Source organism: Pseudophryne corroboree, chromosome 2 (genome assembly GCF_028390025.1).
Source record: "Pseudophryne corroboree isolate aPseCor3 chromosome 2, aPseCor3.hap2, whole genome shotgun sequence".
Taxonomy (NCBI): domain Eukaryota; kingdom Metazoa; phylum Chordata; class Amphibia; order Anura; family Myobatrachidae; genus Pseudophryne; species Pseudophryne corroboree.
The window spans coordinates 168,877,767-168,892,400 of NC_086445.1; the positions used below are offsets into that span (position 1 = coordinate 168,877,767).

Consider the following 14,634-nt stretch of genomic DNA (forward strand, 5'->3'; position numbering starts at 1 on the left):
GGAAGGAAGACTGTTTGTTTGTATTGTAGCCTTTCCTGTTGTAATCTCAAACACTGGGTTTGCCTGGGGATGTGAATGAGACAGAAACATTTCTATTTTGAAGCTATGTGATAAATTTATCAATAGTGAATGTTAATCTGATACCAAACGTTGTCTGGGTGACAGGAAGGAGGATATTTTGTATTATTGCACTTATCTCCTTTTGAAATGTAATTTATTTATTGGTATTTTGTAAAATAACCTGATTGGTTGGAGAAGACAGGGAGGGCTTACCCCCCTGTGGTACTGTGTGGAAAACTGACATAAAAAGGAGACCTGCGTGCCTCCAGAGTTGTATTGTAGTTGTACCATCTTTATTCTGCTGAAACATCTGATTGTATGCTGTTGCCCCTAGCAATAGGGAGGAGCCTTTTTAAAGGTTATTATTGAGCAAATAAACATCATTGCCTCAAGAAGATTGCTTCATCTTGTGACCAACAGGGTTATTCCAAACATAGCCCCGTCCTCCAGCTGTCCAGGGAAGCACCTAACGTCTCCAAGTTCCGCCTTCCGCCAGCTACCGGTAGAGGCCTAGCAAGTGGCTAGTGGGGATTAGTCAACACCGCACAGGTGTGGTAAGGCAGTGCGTCGGCACATACAGAGCAGAACCGTGGTTCCAAACGCCACGGCAGGTTAGGAGTTTGGTGGTGGCAGCATAAACCCGCCCACAACGCAGTGGGTGGAGTCAGTAACAGGCGGTTACTGACGGTAAGCGGGAATCCCCTATGTGGTCAGGCCTCGTGTGACTTGACCTTCCATTCTGTGCGCAGCCAACGGGACGCGAAAGCGACGAGTGCTTTCGTACGGGACCGTCCTGTCACAGAAATTGTTGGCATAGCGGTGGGATTATCCCAGGCGGCTTTTCATCACCCGATTGGAGAAGCCGAGTTACTCAGGAGAGGAGTAACTGCAGCGCAGGAGAACGCACAAGATGGCGGAATTCAGCGGAATGTCCAAGCAGTTTTTGTGCAGTCCTGCATTCGCATAGTCGCCACCCACCAGGGAGTGTATATTAGCTGTGGAAATGTGCAATCGTATGTGCAGCCAAACGGTACAAAAAGATCTTGTGCAGTTTCTGAGTAGTCCAGGACTGACTCAGCCGCTGCGATCACTTAAGCCTGTCCGGGACCGGAATTGACGTCAGACACCCGCCCTGCAAACGATTGGACACGCCTGCGTTTTTCCAACCACTCCCTGAAAACGGTCAGTTGCCACCCACAAATGCCTTCTTCCTGTCAATCTCCTTGCGATCGGCTGTTCAAATGGATTCTTCGTAAAACCCATCGCACAGCAACGATCCGCTTTGTACACGTGCAACGCGCCTGCGCATTGCGGTGCATGCGCAGTTCTGACCTGATCGCAGTGCAGCAAAAAACGCTAGCGAGCGATCAGGTCTGAATTAGGCCCTATACTGTTAATTCAGCGTCTAAGCCGAGGGAGCACCACCAACAGACATGCATATAAAACCAAGAGAAAGGATCTACTTTCTATCATTAAGTAATATGGTTGATCCACTTTTTACATAAGAAATACTTAAGCAGATACAGGCTCAAACCCCAATCCCTGCTTCTGACACTGCAATGTGACAGAATACCTATGCACATAGGCCCTCATTCCGAGTTGTTCGCTCGCTAGCTGCTTTTAGCAGCTTTGCACACGCTAAGCCGCCGCCTACTGGGAGTGAATCTTAGCTTATCAAAATTGCGAACGAAAGATTAGCAAAATTGCAAATAGACACTTCTTAGCAGTTTCTGAGTAGCTCCAGACTTACTCGGCAACTGCGATCAGTTCAGTCAGTTTCGTTCCTGGTTTGACGTCACAAACACTCCCAGCGTTCGGCCAGACACTCCTCCGTTTCTCCAGCCACTCCCGCGTTTTTCCCAGAAACGGTAGCGTTTTTTCGCACACACCCATAAAACGGCCAGTTTCCGCCCAGAAACACCCACTTCCTGTCAATCACATTACGATCACCAGAACGAAGAAAAAACCTCGTAATGCCGTGAGTAAAATACCTAACTGCATAGCAAATTTACTTGGCGCAGTCGCACTGCGGACATTGCGCATGCGCATTAGCGACTAATCGCTCCGTTGCGAGAAAAATATAACGAGCGACCAACTCGGAATGACCCCCTATATACTAAAATTGGAAACAAATTAAGGATTGATCCCTATACTTGCCTGTAGCCCAGCTATTCTCCCACTACCATCCGTATGAGGGGGGTCATTCCGAGTTGATCGCTAGCTGCATTTGTTCGAAGCGCAGCGATCAGGCTAAAAAATGGCAGTTCTGCGCATGCGTATGCGGCGCAATGCGCAAGCACGATGTACGGGCACAACAAACGTTTTGCACAGGGTCTAGCGAGGCATTTCAGCCGCACTGCTTGCCGCAGAGTGATTGACATGAAGTGGGCATTTCTGGGTGGCAACTGACCGTTTTCAGGGAGTGTGCGGAAAAACGCAGGCATGCCAGGAAAAACGCAGGCGTGACTGGGCGAACGCTGAGTGGGTTTGTGACGTCAAATCCGGAACTGAATAGTCTGAAGTGATCGCAAGCGCTGAGTAGGTTTTGAGCTACTCTGAAACTACACAAAAATTTTTTGTAGCCGCTCTGCGATACAACCATTAGCACTTCTGCTAAGCTAAAATACGCTCCCAGTGGGCGGCGGCATAGCGTTTGCACGGCTGCTAAAAACTGCTAGCGAACAATCAACTCGGAATGACCCCCGATAAGTAGGAAATTGCTATAAATAAATCCCATGGGTTCCTTAGTCAATGTTTAATGCACTTCAAGTTTTATTTTCCCTAATTTTACCACTGTCAAAAATAAGATGCATCCTTTGCTTTCCTGAAGATGAAACATTGCTACGGACATTTATCACAGGCAAGAGTCTTATGCTAGAGGGCTTCCCTGTCCTCACTGATGCAGTGAATCATATTACGGATTATGGGGGTCATTCCGACTGCACTTCCTCGCAGCCATGCGATTGGGTCGGAACTGCGCATGAGCGGCGGCCTCATTGCGCAGACGCATCGTTGCCCGGCGACGGGCGTCGCCAGGCAGTGACGCCGCTAGCGAGGAAAGCGGTCGCAAGAAAATTGACAGGAGGAAGGCGGAACCGGGTCGGCAACTCACCGTTTTCGGGAAATGGTGAGTCCAACGCAGGCGTGTCCAGGCATTTGGAGGGCGGATGTCTGACGTCAATTCCGGAACCTGCATCGCTGGTTCGATCGCACAGTGAAAGTAACTCTTACCCTGGCCCTCTTTTACAGGAAACAATTTTTTGCATAGCAGGACTGCACAAGCGTACGCAGCCCCATACAGAAATACACTCCCCCATTTGCGGCGTCTAGTTGATCGCATGGGCAGCAAAAAGTTGCTACGTGCGATCAACTCGGAATGACCCTCAATGTGCCTAATTCAGACCTGATCGCAGCAGCAAAATCTATCTCTAATGGGCAAAACCATGTGCACTGCTGGGGAGGCAGATATAACATGTGCAGAGAGAATTAGATTTGGGTGGGTTATTTTGTTTCTGTGCAGGGTAATACTGGCTGCTTTATTTTTACACTGCAAATTAGAATTCAGTTTGAACACATCACACCCAAATCTAACTCTCTCTGCACGTTAAGATCTTGTGGTGAGAGGTGAGTATACATTTATACATAAATACCCCAGGGTCATACTACCTAGGATACACAATAATACATACACTGATCTAGGGATTCAAAGAGGGATGTGCTGGAGAGACACAGGCAAATGTGCCTGACAGACTCCTGGGGTATGAAGACATGGGGGGGAGGGGGGCTAAGAGACACTGGGGGATGAGTTTGAGATATGGGGGGAGAGGGATGAGGGGGGGATGAGGCTAAGAGACATAGGTTTGGGGGTGAGGCTGACAGACACAGTGAGGATGAGAAACAAAGGGAGGGATGAGGCTGGAAAGCATGGGGGGGGGGGGGTGAAGTAGATAGACACAGTGTGAAGAAGAAGTCTGAGAGACAAAGGGGGGAATGAGGCTAAGAGACACAGTACCCCGGTCCTTGTGGGCGTTCAACGGCACTGCTGCTAGTACCTCATAGGGGTACAGGGGGAGTATGCACACACAACGGGCAGAGCCAGGGGCGTGGCACAGACAAGAGGGGAGGGCCCCCTATTTTAAGTGCCCTGGGGCCCTCAATGGTCTAATATGGCCCTGTTGACATTATGGCCCATATTAACTCAAAGAAAAACAAACTTGCATCTCAGGCTTTTTTAACATATGGAATGGTGACCAGTTTTGTTGTTACACCTGTCAAAGCAGATATTAATAGGGAGATGTACTAAGCAGTGATAAAAGTGGAGAAGTTGCCCATGGCAACCAATCAGCTGCTCTGTATACTTTTACAGTATGCAAATTATACATGTTATGTCAAGGCTGATTGGTTGCCATGTGCAACTTCTCCACTGACTCATTCCTGCACTTTTATCATTGCTTAGTACATCTCACCCTAAGTACCCTACTCTCAAAACTCAAAAACTATTATAATGTGCCAACTCAGAATCAATAGCAGTATTATACCTGCTTGTAATTAGTTACATCTTCAACTGATATTAATTGCGAATCGACTCCTCCTTCTCATCAACAGGTAAACCTATTCAGATCCTATTACCTCCACTGATTGCACACCTTGCCATTGTGACCTACATACAGTGTATATCATACTACTACTACTACTACTACTACTACTCAAGTGTCAGTTTTCCCGGTATCCGGTCTCTACGTCGACAGTACTTAGGTCGACACTGTCTAGGTCGACCACTATTGGTCGACAGTAAGTAGGTTGACATGGTTTCTTTCTAGGTCGACATGACAAAAAGTCGACATGAGTTTTTCCAATTATTTTCCAGTTTTTGAACTTTTTCATACTTTACGTTACACGTGGACTACAATTGGGAACGGTAACCTGTGCCGATCGCAGCAGAGCGAGGCCCCTTGCCCGAAGCATGGCGAGCGAAGCGGCCCATGCGAGGGGACGCGGTGCACTAATTGGGGATCCCAGTAACTGTACAGAGAAATTACACAAAAAAAGGGCAAAAACTCATGTCAACCTTTTGTCATGTCTACCTAGAACATGTTGACCTAGAGTCCCTGGCGACCTACAGTACTTACTGTCGACCAATAGTGGTAGACATACACACTGTCAGCCTAAGTGTGGTCGACCTTGCATACCACACCCGTTTTCCCATATATGCACTGGGCCCTTGTATGGCTCGCTTCCCACAGTATAACGTTTGTATTGCGCCCAACATGGCTACCTCATCTGGTACCCTTGTGGATGGGATGAAAAATACATGGACTTGGTGGTTTTGTTGGGACCCTACTCTGAACTTTAGGGCTCTGCAATCTCCCCATGTTGTGTTATCCCTTCTAGGGGTAGACTATTCCACCCAGGGTAATGCTACGCAGTGCGCCCAAGATGGCAGCCTCATCTGGTACCTGTGAGGGTGGAATACACAACCCTTGGAAGTTATTACCCAAATGCCTACACAAATCCTGTATTATGCTTACTGTGTGCTCAAGGTTTACTTTTATGTCTGTGTGTATATTGCTGCTTTACTTAAATCTTCTGTATTATGTGCATTGTTTTGGATGTCTGTAAAGCGCCTTCAGTCCTGTTGGAGAAAGAGCGCTATATAAACAAAATTATTACTATTATAAAATGAAAGTGAGGTAACATCATCATCTACATTAAGCCTGGGCAACCTGTGGCTCCCACCAATCGGATGCAGAGGTGTAGCTATGCGCCATGGTGCCAGGAGCAAGGGAATGTTTCAAGTGCCCCACTCCCCTGTACTGAATTAGGGGTCTAGCCAACATATGGGGGCATGTTACATTTGAAAAGGAACAATATTTAAAAATCCTAAATTGGTGACAGGGCTGGTTCTAGACCTTGTGGAGATCAGGGTGAAAGTTTCCTTTGTTTAAAATAGGGTCAGTGCGTGCCGAAAGCTTGCAACATCAATATAGAGGCATGGCTTCATTGGGAAGGTGCGTGGCCTTAGAATAGTACCAATTCACATTACACCACACAGTAATGTCCGTTAATCTCATTACACAACGTAGCAGTACCCTTTATACACGTTATGCCACACAGTAGAGACCCTTATACACATTACACCATAGTAGATCCGTTATGGAAGTAGCTGCATTTAACTATTTACAAATAAATTAAAAGTACTATATATGCCCTGACTGACCTGACCTCACATCTCCCCTAATTCCTCAATGAAAATAAAGCCCCAAATAAAAACCCTCAAAGACCTGATAACCACCACAATACATGAATGAAAATAATGCCCCAAAAACTGCCCCCCCAGATCTGATAATCTCCCAGTCCCTCATGAAAAATAATGCCCAAAATGTGACCTCCCACAGACCTGAACCCCCCCCAAACTCTGAATGAAAATAATGCACCAAAATCGCCCCCCCCCTGCCACCCCCAATTTTAAGATCTCTCAATGCCTCAATTAAAATATTACCCTAGAACTGCCATCCCAGACCTGATAATCCCACTATGCCTCAATGAAAATAATGTCCGAGAATTGCCTGAGAAAGAGCTGTGCCGAGGGGCAGAGAGATCTATTCCACAGCAGCCTGAAGGGCAGAGAGAGCTGTTCCACAGCAGCCTGAGGGGCAGAGAGAGCTGTGCCACAGCAGCCTGAGGGGCAGAGAGAGCTGTGCCACAGCAGCTTGAGGGGCAGAGAGAGCTGTGCTACAGCAGCCTGAGGGGCAGAGAGAGCTGTGCTACAGCAGCCTGAGGGGCAGAAAGAGCTGTGCCACAGCAGCCTAAGGGGCAGAGAGAGCTGTGCCACAGCAGCCTGAGGGGCAGAGAGAGCTGTGCCACAGCAGCTTGAGGGGCAGAGACAGCTGTGCTACAGCAGCCTGAGGGGCAGAAAGAGCTGTGCCACAGCAGCCTAAGGGGCAGAGAGAGCTGTGCCACAGCAGCCTGAGGGGCAGAGAGAGCTGTGCCACAGCAGCTTGAGGGGCAGAGAGAGCTGTGCTACAGCAGCCTGAGGGGCAGAGAGAGCTGTGCTACAGCAGCCTGAGGGGCAGAAAGAGCTGTGCCACAGCAGCTTGAGGGGCAGAGAGAGCTGTGCTACAGCAGTCTGAGGGGCAGAGAGAGCTGTGCCACAGCAGCCTGAGGGGCAGAGAGAGCTGTGCCGCAGCAGCCTGAGGGGCAGAGAGAGCTGTGCCACAGCAGTTTGAGGGGCAGAGAGAGCTGTGCCGCAGCAGTTTGAGGGGCAGAGAGAGGTGCTACAGCAGCCTAAGAGGAAGAGAGAGGTGCTGCAGCATCAATGTAGAGAGAAGTGCTGCAGCAGCTGGGGCAGAGAGAGGTTCTGCAGAAGCCGGTGCAGAAAGAGCTGTTGCAGCAGCTAGGGTATAGAGAGCTACTGTAGCATCTAAAGTAGAGACATGTGCTACAGCTTCCAGGAAAGAGAGAGATGCTGCAGCAGCAGGGGCAGAGAGTGACGCTGCAGGACAGAAGTAACCCTGCTGCACAGGTACAAGCAGACAGTGATACAAACAGATAAAAAGAAAAAGAGGAGGCTGCGCTTCAAGAGGAAAAGAACAATAATCCACCTTCGTGTCTCCTGAATCCTCTAGCGGCATATGGAATTTGTAAAGGACTCTCTAGACACCATCTAAAAGGGACTCGCTATAGTGGATTACAACTGGACCTATATCATTTAAGGGCAATATCGGGAACGGATCCTATAGAGCTTATGTGATACATGTCCTGAACCAATATCTTGGGTAAATTTTATTCCTTTCATGCATGCACATGGCACAATATAACTGCACAGAATACTGTTGTTTTTTAATGAGTTAGTGTTTTTAATAAATTGTCATAAAATTGTACACATTTAGTGGATTATTGTTCTTTTCCTCTTGAAGCGCAGCCTCCTCTTTTTCTTTTTATCAGTGTACATATATTGGGAGTGACTTCCCTCTTAACATTGGCTGCCGCTTAGCTGAGCACCTCGCCTCACAGCGCCCGAATACCCTTGGGTATTTCTTATTACCTTCTCTTGCAGTGATACAAACAGTATACAGAGGATGGCAGAGCTCCAGCATGTGCCGGCTGTCAGTGTCTCCTGCTTTCGCCACTGGCCTGCCCTGTTCCCTACTGCAATTGCCAGTATGGTGGCCCCCAGGAAGGGGGTGTGGTGGGTGGCAGCACGCCCTCTAACTTTTTCGGGGCCCGGAGCTCGCGCTCCACCGGAGTTACCCACGCTACACCCCTGATCGGATGGTGAAGTATGTTGGTAATTTCAAAACAGCAGGAAAGCCACACGGTGGCCACACCTGATCTACATCATAATGTGAGTAGTAAAAATATTTCTATATTTGTTCAGCAGACATTTTCCTAATGAAAATGCACAACATCAGGATAAATTGTGAGCATACAAAGACCAAACACCACTGTATCCTATGTACAGCCTGTATTTTGCCCCATATTATACTATTTGTATAACAGTGTGCGCTGCAGGTTGACTGCGCTGGTGGGATACCGTCAGATTTTTATTTTTGAAATACAGCAGCCCTACCAAAAGAATGGCTATCACTATAATGTAGACTCGCCAATACAGTCTCTTATCAGTGGAGCTGTAAAAGCACCAGTTTATTAATAATTTGTTCTGTTCTCCTGCTCTTATTAATACAAAGAGATGGCACATTACAGCCCATTTCTACACTTTTTCAAAAACAGGCTACTAAGACACGAAAGGTGGGAAGTATATTAGCAATCTTACTGATTCAAAAGAAGGACAAAGTCTTGGAGAGCTCTCAGACGTAGCTTGATCTGCACATATAAAAATAATGTTATTCCTATGAGGTTAGTACTGCAACAAGGGATAGAAAAAGGTCATTACATTCCTTGTGCATATATTTGCCAGCAAAAAAAATGTTCACTGTTGAATGATTTTTTTTAATATATATTTTTCCAATAAATTGAGAGGCAGTGCCTCCCCTGCCTACCTTTCCCGCACATCTCTGATAAAAAATTCCCAAAATTTCCAACAGTATATACTGCTGCATCTGTGCATAATGCCCACATGAACCCTTTGGCTCATATATTGTGTGTAAATCTGGCTCTGGTACTAGCCAATGCCTCCTGAGCCATTTACCTCACAACATGTCCCTGACAGACAGTGGTAAGCAGGTCAAGCAATCATTAATACAGTTTCTTTATCTGTAAGTATATTGTAACCTTCCACCTAAAGATTACTATTGGCTTGTGTTTTACAAGGCTAAAAGCCAAACATTGACCTTTAAATAAGGTTTAATTGGTTCATTTAAAAAGTGTAAAATGTGGTAAAGTGTTACACATAATAACGTATGTTTTGTGTGCTTGCAATCCTAACACACCTCATAGTTTTAGGGTTGCAAATCACACGTGGGAATCCACGTTACCCTTCGATTTCCACTATTTTGACCATAATTTAGCATGGCATTGGTTATATCTCATGCTGGATCCCCCAAAAAATATTTCAAAAAGTCATATATGAAACTGGTTAGCAGTACGTAATCAATGTAATAAGCAGTGGCGGTTGGGAGACGGATAAAACACAACCGCTAATATTGGCAGGAGTCTTCGGGAACGTAAGCTTAACTCACCGGGCACCACAGACACCTTCCAATATTAGTGCTTAGTGGTTATGTTTCATCCAGCTCCCCTCTAGCTTTTGTCTGTGCTGTAGTCCCGGGTGAACAACCACCACTGGTAACAAATGATACCTTTACAGGCAAAAAGGGGTCAAAATGGTGATAAATTCTTCTATGTCACAACGTACATGGGACCTAGGGGGTCATTCCGAGTTGTTCGCTCGCTGGCAGATTTTAGCAGCATTGCACACGCTAGGCCGCCGCCCTCTGGGAGTGTATCTTAGCTTAGCAGAATTGCAAACGAAAGATTAGCAGAATTGCGAATAGAAAAATCTTAGCAGTTTCTGAGTAGCTCGAGACTTACTCCTACACTGCGATCAGCTCAGCCCGTTTCGTTCCTGGTTTGACGTCACAACCTGGTTTGACGTTCAGCCAGCCACTCCCCCGTTTCTCCAGACACTCCCGCGTTTTATCCTGGCACGCCTGCATTTTTCCGCACACTCCCTGAAAACGGTCAGTTTCCGTCCAGAAACACCCACTTTCTGTCAATCACACTCCGATCACTTCAACGATGGAAATTCTTAGTTCGGACGTGAGTAAATCTACTAAGTTTTGTGCTAAAATACTTAGCGCATGCGCACTGCGTACCATGCGCATGCACATTTTCGCCTTAATCGCTCCGTTGCGAAAATCGTCAACGAGCGAACAACTCGGAATGACCCCCCTAATTCAGACCTGATTGTTGTGCTGCAAATTTGTAGAGGTTGCCGCCCAGGAAGAGTGAAAACCCGCCCCATGCAAGTGTCCGAATGCATGTGTACACCGTGCGAAAATTCAGCGGACATCTGCAAACCACCATCGAATGATTTTTCCAGTCTGTGCAGCCTGTGCGTAGCCCAAGACTTACTCCTACAGTGCGATAGAATCAGGCTGTTTGGGGCCGGAGCTGACGTCACACAGCCTCCCATAAAATGCTTGGGAATGCCTGCGTTTTTCCTGACACTCCCAGAAAACGTCCAGTTACCACCCACAAACGTCTCCTTCCTGTCGATCACCTTGCGAACGCCTAGCGATCTAAATTTTCGCACCATTCTATCGCTGTTTGGCAACGCGCATGCGCATTTTGGTGCATACGCATGCGCAGTCATTTGATAATCGCCAGCTGTGCGATTTCGCACACAACAGCTATTAGGTCTAAATTAGGCACATAGGGCCTTATTTAGATATGCATGCAAACTTGTTTTGTATGCGTGCTGAGTCTGGGGTCTGCATCTCCGTATGCAGACTTCCTGGCCCCGGCTGAGCAGTTCCACTGGTTATTCAGAATAAGCTGAGGCTTCAGATGGCCTAAGGCAGCGACCATTGAGACCATGCTGTCAAGGGGCGTCTTTTGTCCTCAGATGATGCCTCCTGCAGCATTAGAATAGCATCCATCTCTAAATTAGGCCCATAGTAAAACCGTTACGCTTCTGTAAATGTTTGTTCATTTAGGAGAACTGTCTGATTTGGGTGGCCATTAGGCCAGTGTCTATCCTCAAACGCAGCCATGGCTTGCATGATGGAAGCTGCCGGATCTGCTGCAGGAGTAGGAGCCGGGTCTTAAACTTGAGGCCTGGGTGGTGGCTTGGGGCTATTTGCGGGGATAACTCAAAAACTCACAAGCTATCATGTTTTCTGCTTCTACAAGTACTGAGACTGGCTCTGGCGGTGGAGAATATATGTGTTGACAATTTCGTGATCTATGTCAGAGCACTGTGTAAGTATTTTTTGACAAAGCCATATAAGATTTGACAAAGCTTCCAACAATTTATTACCTTTCATACAGTAAATCATTAAGACCCACCTGTTTGACTAAACTCTGTTGCCACTAATTTTTGTTCACTGATTTTGTTCAAAAATGTAATAGTAATAAAACTGCCTCCAGGACAATGCAACATTGGCCTCTACCTCATCTGATGCATATACTGTAAATCTCCTATATATTAGCCCTGTGACTCTGTGGCTGCACTTCTAACGCTGGGTGGAGTCACAGACCCTGCCCTGTCTGTGTCAGCACACCACATGACACACCATAGCAGAAGGGACCACCAGGCAGACACACCATTCTCACTGACGGCCCACACTGCCAGGTAAGCAAGGAGACCTACACACCCTCACCCCACTCTACCCCTCCCCTGCAAACACCCACCATGGCAACACACACACCCGCTAACAAGTCCGGTGCTAGTCCGTCCCCCCCCCCCCCCCCTACCATCTGTTACACTGCAGCCGCGCCGTTGATATACAGTCACGGCCGCACACATTGCTACACACACTGGACTTACGGACCACACCGCACAGCCAGCCTCCTTCACTTCCACCTCCCTTCAGCAGCCCCGTAACCCACACCTCACGGAGGTGCCGTACAGGACCCACCACCGCAAAATACACTCACGGCCGCACAACTGCACACACTGCACTTACGGAGCCCGAGCACTCCGCACAGTGACAGCCAGGCTCCCTCACTTCCACCGCCCTTCAGCAGCCCCCTCACCCACAGCTCACGGAGGTGCCGTACAACACCGCACAGAGGACCCCCTTACCACACCTTGGGAGTAAGGCTTATATTGTTGGGGGGGGGGGGGGGGGAGTTCAATTCATGCCTGTTATTGTGCTGGAAGGGGGGGAAGTGGAATGCTTTCACCCACCACAATCCACCCTCCCCATCCACCCCCCGCCCCCAACACCATCAGCCTATCTGCTGTATATAGGAGCCACACACTTACGGCTAATCACACACCGCTCCCCACTACCGCTGCACACACTGTCACGGAGGCGCCCGACAGCACACCGCCAGCCTCCCTCACTCTCAGCCCCGTCACCCGCACCTGTCTTCCTGTGCGCAATAGGGCCGCACACACCGCTTCCCCCCTCCCCACTACCGCTGCACACACTCTCGCACGGAGCTGCCCGACACCTGGCCGCCATCCTCCCTCACTACCAGCCCAGCTACCTCTGCCCTTCACCAGCCTCCTCACCTGCACCGGTTTTCCACCGCCCGACAGGCCTGCACACACCGCTCCCCCCCTCCCCACTACCGCTGCACACACTCTCTCACCAGCCTCCCTCACTAGCACGCCAGCTCCCTCTGCCCTTCACCAGGCCCGTCACCCGCACCTGTCTGCCTGTGCAAGACACTCCTGTTGCCACTCCAGCAACACCCACTGCAACCTTCACCCAACACCCTCCCCATCCACCCGCAGCCCCCAACACCATCATCCACACAATAATCTATATGGTTTATATACGAGGCAGCAGCAGCGCACCCCTCCCCCCTTCCCCACCTGGGAAGGAAGGCTGTTATGGGGACGACGACGACATAACGGAATGCCTGATATTATGGGCGAAGGGAGGGAGGGGCATGCCTTATAAAGGGGAGGAGATAACTGATATTGGGGGAGGGGGATGGCTCATGTTATGGTGGGGGGGGGGGGCATCTATTCTTGTGTCCCTATTTGCCATGGTGGAGGTGCTGCGATGGGAGAGGTTTTTTTTTCTACCTGCCGCTGGAGACAGGACTGCCATCAGCCCTGTCATCCCCACCCAGGCAGTTGCTGCTGACGCTACTGTGGACGTGCGCAGGGTCCGGACGTTGTGGTGATGCCCACTCCTGAAACAGTGTGGGACCGAGTCCCCTGTATTATACACTTTCTGCTGGGGTAGTGGGGAGGGCTGGAACCTTCACTGTAGCCCCCCTGTTTCCATCACTGTGTGACCCCAGCACATCTGTAAACCAACACATGTTGGGGGCCTTTGCAGACCTCTATGTTGCCCCTGTCTGCGCCGACGTGATGGGGAAGCTGGGTGTACTACGCTAACAACATACATCACTACCCAACACTTTTTACTTACACACACACACACACACACACACACACACACACACACACACACACTTACCCCTCTGCAATTACACTGCAACACCTACATAACCTTCCAGACCCTCCACAATTCTGCACACCACCACACAACCCCTACTACACACCCGCCACCCTCTCTATACAGCCAATGCATTCTGACAACACAATAACACAACCATATGCCCACAATGGAGCCCTCCCCCCCACACATGCAATAACATGCCAACTCATGTCCACCCCCCCCCCCCCCCAACTTCCACACACTACAATACCATATACAAAGTTCCAAAAACATACAACACACAGCCATGCCACCTTCCGGTCCCATCCACATCTTCCCCGCACCTGCCACTCCCCCAACCACAGCACCTACTAGGTGATTCACCAGGCCCTGCGTGCGCTGTTCACGCCGTTGCAAAGGGCTTCGACCCCTTAACCATTGCACACCCTTTGTCCGTGCAATATTTAACCACTCAAACAATTATGATTGGATGTAATACTCCATATAATAAAAATATTGCACGCCACAAGGGTGTGCAAGAGTTAAGGGGGCATAGCCCCTTACGACGGTGTGAAGAGCGCCCATAGGGCGCGATGAATCACCTAGTAAGACTATATTCCCCAAACAATTATATTAAAAGGGGATTGAGGTACTGTATATGTACCATTTATATGACAAATGTTTATGGTACAAACTTTGTATTAAAGATACTCACCAACTGTTTGGGCAGATGGAGGTGTAGATGACATTTCAATCTGCGGCAATCCTGACTCTAGTTGGGAAGCTGGTGGCGGAAACCTTTCAGATGAAGATGATGTTCCTACAGAAGAAACACACTTCTGAGAACAAGGCCAAGCTATGGATTGTGAACACAATGTCACAGACATTTGTAACACCACTTTACATGCCACGTCATCATCCTTGATGACGACGGGGCGAGACTTGGTTGGCTTGGAGGGCTGTGCTTTGAATTTTTTTAAAATATGCATTGAATGCAATAAAATCAAAATTACACACTTTGTTTGACTGCAGATGGGCACATCACACA

General features: G+C 48.5%; 1 protein-coding gene across 5 annotated transcripts in view; it reads right to left on the bottom strand.

The window, feature by feature from the left end:
* Positions 1-14,634, bottom strand: part of LOC135006019 (uncharacterized) — a 425,336-nt gene that overhangs the window by 16,854 nt on the left and 393,848 nt on the right. For 3 of the 5 annotated variants that reach the window (XM_063951982.1, XM_063951984.1, XM_063951986.1), the window contains one exon: positions 14,302-14,406. In XM_063951982.1, coding sequence (XP_063808052.1) covers positions 14,302-14,406 — 105 coding nt within the window. Of the gene's footprint in view, positions 1-8,833; positions 8,884-14,301; positions 14,407-14,634 lie in introns of those variants that run through there. The other 2 variants (XM_063951983.1, XM_063951988.1) reach the window with 2 other exon arrangements.